This window comes from Galeopterus variegatus, unplaced genomic scaffold (assembly GCF_000696425.1).
Source record: "Galeopterus variegatus unplaced genomic scaffold, G_variegatus-3.0.2 Scaffold10525, whole genome shotgun sequence".
In the NCBI taxonomy this organism is placed as follows: Eukaryota; Metazoa; Chordata; class Mammalia; order Dermoptera; family Cynocephalidae; genus Galeopterus; species Galeopterus variegatus.
Window position 1 is genome coordinate 35,407 of NW_007736636.1, and position 6,580 is coordinate 41,986.

Below are 6,580 nucleotides of genomic sequence, written 5' to 3' on the forward strand. Positions count from 1 at the left end.
GTGGTGCTTGTCATATGTTGCTCCACCTTCTTGCTCTCTTTTCTCTGTGATACTGTAAGCCTGAACAGGATCTTTGTGTACTGTGTGTCCACAAACCCAGAAAGAGTGCTGTTGCCCACTACTGACTGTCACTTATGCACTCCTATTGCAAATTTTAGGGACCTTTGACCTCACCTAAGTGATTCGTCTGTATTTTCTATGAGTAATACTGTTAACGGTATAACTGTCTCGGATGGGGTTATCCCTTCTTGTCAAAAGGAGGAACATATTGTTTCCCTGTCCTGAGGGGAGGAAGGTGCTGGGGTGGGGGCATGGGAGGAGCTGAGAGGAAGGGAAGGGTGGTTGAAACCATGTTCAGTTAGAAAAGATGCTTTCATACTTTGCGTTCTTACTACTACATTTTCCTTTCAGATTTATAACTCATGAAGATGAGCTGTGGTTTAATGCACATCTCATTCGTGCAGTCGAAGAAAATATTGGCTCCAACGTGGTATCATGTATTCTTCCTGAACCATACTTTGTGGATTTTCTCTGTGAGACGCCTGAACCAACTGGTGAAGAACCCGAAGACACTACGTTTGAAGTACCCAAAATCTATGAATTGGTATTTATTTTCATCTCTTAAAAGAGGTTTTCAGATCACTCCCCTAACTAGATATTTCTGTCTGTCCCAGAGTCTCACCATGGAGTTACTGTAAGTTCTAAGTTATTTATGTGTTGTGATTCATAGTTATCACATGTCAAGTAAAATATTTCCTACAATGAAATTTAGCAGCAAAAAGTCAGGTATAAGACAAGTATACCTACTGTTGCCATTTTAATATTGCTTTGAAAGTTCTGGCAGTGCAACAAAGTGACAAAAATAGATAATATTTAAAAAAAAAGCCAAAATACTATTTGTAGGTGATATGATTATGTAATTTTATAATCTAAGAGAATCTAAAATCTATTTTAACTGATAAGAGTCCAGTTAGATGGCCAAGTGTTATATAAATATGAAACTATCCCCTCTACCAAGGGTTGGCAAATTATAGTCTGTGGACCAGATCCAACCCACTGCTTGTTTTTGTTAGTCTTGTGAGGTAGGAAGAATTTTTACATTTCTAAATGGTTAGAAGAAAATCAAAAGAAAAACAATATTGTGTGACAAGTAAAAGCTATATGGAATTCAGATTTCAGTCTTCTTAAGTAAGGTTTTACTGGAACACAGCCACACCCATTTTGTTATGTGTTGTCCATGGCTGCTTTTGTGCTACAGTGGCAGAGTTGAGTGGTTTCAACAGAGAGACTGTAGGAGCTACACACCCTAAAATGTTTACTATCTTGCCCTTTACAGAAAAAGTTTGCCAACCATTGTCAACAACCAAAAGGTGGAAAATATAACATAAAATTATTTTATTCAACAGCAATAATATTATAAAATATCTAGAAATTACATGATAAAACTTTATTCGATTAAATGGCAACACATCATTCTTCCTAAATTATTGTATAGGTTTAATGAAATTTGGAGCAATATTACGAAGGGGTTTTTCAAAGTGCATGTAGATCAAAGAATTAAATGGGGAGGAACAATTTGCAAAACAAAGAAAGTGGTTTAGTTCTTCAGAACAACAGACTTGTGGATTTGGCTACATAAACAGTGTAAAACTTCTGTATATTTTTAAAGCTATAAACAGTATTAAAAAACAAATAGAAACTAAGAAAAATATTTATGTTTCACTGTTAATTACCGTTGGTAGTAGTTGGTCCCGGGCCTCTTGAATGGAAGGGCCAGAAATGATTTTGTATTGGAAACCAACTAATGCAGTTAGGTTTCAGGCCTCTGAAAATGGAAATAACTAAATGTAGACCAATAGGAGACAAATCTCTGGAAATCCATAACATTTTAAAAAGATTTTTTTTAAGAATTGCTTTTGGTTTCTTTACGATAAATGCTTGCATCTTAAGTAAATAAATAATACATAAATGTTTGTATCTTAAATATTACTTTTTTCTCTTTCCTCACCCATAGATACCATCCTTTGACTTTCTGTCTGAAAAACTCCAGTTTTACCAGAAACAGTTTAATGAAATCATTAGAGGAACATCTCTTGATCTGGTGTTTTTTAAAGATGCAATGACTCATCTTATTAAGGTTCTGTGGACTATTTACTGATATAAATAGATCATGTAAAAGCTTAGTAAATTTCATAGATAAGTTTTTGAGAGAATAAATATATACTGCTAGGCAGCAGGTATAAGAGGGTACATACATTGGGTCCATTCACTATCTTAGAAAACAAAGGTTTAATAAGAAACCTCTCATTTTAATCCACCTACATGACAGCAAATGTTGTTCAAGGGAAAATTGATGTTTTTTTGAGTGTTTTCAGAGCTTTTGGCATAGTAAGTCAGAGTTTCACCTTCCTAGGAAGTAAGCTGGAGAACCCTGTGAAAAAATGTACCCTCTGCAAATTAGATTTTGATGTTATGGGAATTCTGTTCCCCATGGAGGAAAAAATGTTGCTTTAAAAAGTGTCAGTTTCATAATTGGCTTACAGATTATGAACAAACTGATGGGGAAAGGGAGTTAGGCCGGTATACAGGACTGGCGAGAAAACAGAAGCCAGTTAGAGGTCGCACCAAAAAGAAGCATAGTTTGATTCAAGTCTGAAAGGCGGCAGAAAAAAATTATTTACTTATGTAACTGGTTGATCCAAAAGAAGTTTTTCCAGGAAGTAATGACATGGAGTAGGGAGGTTTGATAAAGAGGAGGCAGTTAGCTCTATTTGTTGTATAGTTGTCTTCCACAAAGCTGGTGAAGTTCCAGATGCCCTGGGGCTGTTTTCACACCTATCCATTCAACAGATAATTAGCCACCCACTAATCTTGGGTGGGTCTTGGGAGCCTGAGACCCTGTTCCAGGTGCAAAACTGCATAAGTGATTAACATTTTAAAAAATATAACGATGAATTAATACATACCAAAGTGTTGTTATTGATCTGCCATTTGTAAAACTTGCATTTTTTTGAAAAATTATTTTTAGTGGTGATAATAGGTCTAGTGATCCATCTAGACTTTCTTCCTAATCAGTGACATTAATATAAAAGACAGCTTTTTAGCAGTGTCTTCAATTGTTCTGCATAAAGTGTGAATCACAATTTGAGTCTTATCTTCACTGAGGAAATCAACCGTAGAAAAGCAACACAAGATTTAAGGCTGTCTCTCTAAGTCTTTTTCTACAAACATCACCTTATCCTCATTGTAAATAAAATTTTGGTACTTTAAAAAATTTTTCTTTGATGGAGATATGATAGAGGTAGTAGTTGTTGTAGAGATGGGTGTCTGCATGATTCAGTGCGTTAAACTGATGTAAGCAAACAATTCTAAACTTTTCTTACATCTTCTGTAGATTAGGAGGAGCAGCTCCTCTATCTGTTGAGTCTAAAAATAATAAATAACCCACCCCCATAGTTTTGAAACAGAAGAGAGTAAAGCCAATTTGTTGTTTTTTGTGATGTAAATATAGATGGGCAAGAAAATAATTTGAGCCGAATAAATCAGTATGAAACTTTAATTTTAATTTTTAAGATTCTAAGATATGCCATTAAAACGAAAAAGTCTAATGTTGTCTAGAAACATACAGTCGAACCTTGAACCCATTTAGTGCAAGAAAATGTAAACATTTGCATCCTATTGCAAATACTATTTTATTTCAAAACAGATTTCACGAATAATTCGAACATCATGTGGAAATGCGTTGCTGGTGGGTGTTGGTGGTTCAGGAAAACAAAGTCTTTCAAGGTTGGCCTCTTTTATAGCTGGATATCAGATATTCCAGATAACATTAACCAGGTAAGATAAAATAAAACACAACAATATGTTTCTCTATAGTTAATTTCTCTGTTTATTTATTTTTGTTACAATGACTTGGTGTATTTTTTTAAGTAAACTTTAAAGTATTACATATATAAGAAAAGGTACACAAATCATGGGGTCACAAGTGAGTATGTCTATGTAACCAGCCCACAGACAAAGAAATAAAACACTATTTGCACCACAGAAGTGCACCCATGTCATGTCTCTGTTGTTACCCTCTCAAGGGTAATCATATTCTGATTCCTAAGCCCATTGATTATTTTTTGCCTGGTTTTGAACTTTATTTCAGTGGAATCATACAGCACTTGCTCTTTTGCAACCCATTTCTATTCTTGCACTGTGTTTATGAAATTCATCCGTGATGCTACATGTAGCAATAGTTTGTTCATTCTTATTGCTGTATAGTCTTCCACTTCATCACGTTACCAAAATTTATTCATCCACTGTACTGTTGACAAAGATTTGTTTTTTGGTAAAGAGAATTGCTGTAAATGTTCTTATACGTGTCTGGGTGTATTCGTAGAGGTAAAATTGCTGGATATAGAATATGCCTGTATTCAGCTTTAGTAGATCTGCAAAGTAGTTTTCTAAACTGGTTGGGCCAATTTACATCTCCGCCAACAATTCATGAGTTTAATTGTTCCGCATCCTTGCCCACACTTGGCATTGCACATCTTTTGCGTTTTAGTACTTCTGGTAAGTGTGTAGAGGTATCTCATTGTGGTTTCAGTTTGTATTTCCCAGAAAGCTAGTGATGTTGAGTGCCTTTTTATCTCTAATTGGCCATTTATTTGGATAGCATCTTGTGAAATATCGGTTTAAGCCCTTTGCCCATGTTTTAAAAAATTGGGTTGTGATTCTTTTATTGATCGTTAAGAACTGTTTGTGTATTTTGGATGTAATTTCTTTGTCAGGATGTGTATTGCAAATTTCTTCTTCCCCTTAATGATTTGCCTTTTCACTCTCTTAGTGGATCTTAATTTTAATGAAACTCAATTTATTATTTTTCCTTTATGTTTAGTGCTCTTTATATTCTGTTTAAAAATCTTTGTGTGACCAAGGTCACAAACACTTTCTCCTTCACATTTACAAATAAAATTTACTACTTTTACATTTAGAACTGTAGTCCACCTAGAATTTATTTTCTTGTAAAGTCTGAGATAGGAGTTGAGATTATTATTTTCAACATAGATGTCCCGTTGATCTGGCTCCAGTTAGAAAAAGGGTCTTTTCCCTGAAAGTGATTGCATATGGGGGAAGAAGAGGAAAGAAGAGAGAGGCGAGTATGGTACTCTGATGTCTCTGGTGGTGTTTATCACACAGCATTCAAAAGTGCTTGTTCGTGTTTCTTTCTCCTTCACTAGGCTGTAAGCTCTCTGAGGATGAGCCATTTTAACATTTGTCTTGCCCACCAGTACTATTAAATGGTTACTTTTAACTAATTCTATAAAAATATGTGTTGAACAAATGAATAAAAACCAGCTTTAAAGGGGTAAAAAGAGAATTTGGTTCAGTATGTGTTCAGTATGAGATGTTTGCAGGTAGTTACGTAATTAGACTCATGGTGTAGAGTTCTAGAAAGAGTTCTGGAGACACTGGTATAGAAGTCTCTGTAGAGAGAATACCTTTAAGATCATGGGGAGACACTGGTATAGAAGTCTCTGTAGAGAGAATACCTTTAAGATCATGGGGAGTATAGTGAAGAAAGAATTCTGGAGTCTCCCAATACAGAGACAGGGCAAAGTAGAGAGCGAGCAGGAGGGGTGAAGCAGAGAGAGGGTGGTTTCCAGAAACCAAGCGGGCAGAGAATTAGCCTGAAAATGCTGATTAAGTTAAGACATGAAAAATGCTAACTAAGAATTAATGTGACAAAACTTTCAGTGGGGTGGATGGGCACCGAAGCCACATAGCATCAGGAAGTGAAGAGCAGAGAGAGCAAATTTAGAAAATTTTTCAATAAGCTTATCTACAAAAGAAAGAAGTAAGAGAGGGCAGGACTTAGAAGAGGGTGTGTCGTGACTGTGTCTGTATGTTGCAAAAAGAATACGTAGCAGTCAGTCCAATTTTTTTTTTTTCCTTTTTGTCTTTTTTCGTGACTGGTAACGGGATCGCAACCCTCAGTGTCGCGCCCGTACCGCGACCGGCAATGGGATCGCAACCCTCGGTGTTGCGCCCGCACCGTGCTCAACCAGTGAGCGGACTGGTCTCTATATGGGATCCGAACCCTCAGCGGGAGCACCGCTGCTCTCCTAAGCGTCGCACTCTACCGAGTGCACCACCGGGCCGGCCCGCAGTCAGTCTAATTTTAAAAAATCAGCCAAAATGGTTCTGTGACTTCACTGGCCAATAGAGTCAGAGACTGGCCAGCCCATGAGAGGATTACTCTAACAGCACCAGGCCACACCACCTGGCAGGAGGACTTGGGCTGTGTTGCTCTCCCAGCGGCAGCTTTGTCTCAGCAAAACACCTTTCTCTTTTTACTGAATTTCCCTCTTGGGAATTATTTTGAAAGGGATGAATGTTCTCTTTTTAACGGAGTTCCTTTTGTGGAGATTTATAAGACTTTTTACTGATGTGCCACCCAGAAAGGGTAGCTGGTGCTCCTAGTTTAAAACCTAGTTTAAAATAAGCTACTTAAAAACAAACTCTATCAGACCCAAAGAAGGTAATAGACACTAATACCATAATAGCAGGGGACCTGAACACCCCACTGTCAATA

At 36.8% G+C, this 6,580-nt stretch overlaps 1 protein-coding gene across 1 annotated transcript in view; it reads left to right on the forward strand.

Annotated features, from left to right (window-relative positions):
* The window catches only part of LOC103610057 (dynein heavy chain 8, axonemal), a gene marked incomplete at both ends in the record, with an annotated part of 55,510 nt that overhangs the window by 32,031 nt on the left and 16,899 nt on the right, over positions 1-6,580 (forward strand). The window contains 3 exons of the mRNA XM_008594294.1: positions 412-604; positions 2,015-2,137; positions 3,707-3,837. Of these exons, the coding sequence (XP_008592516.1) occupies positions 412-604; positions 2,015-2,137; positions 3,707-3,837 (447 nt within the window). The remainder of the gene's footprint in view (positions 1-411; positions 605-2,014; positions 2,138-3,706; positions 3,838-6,580) is intronic.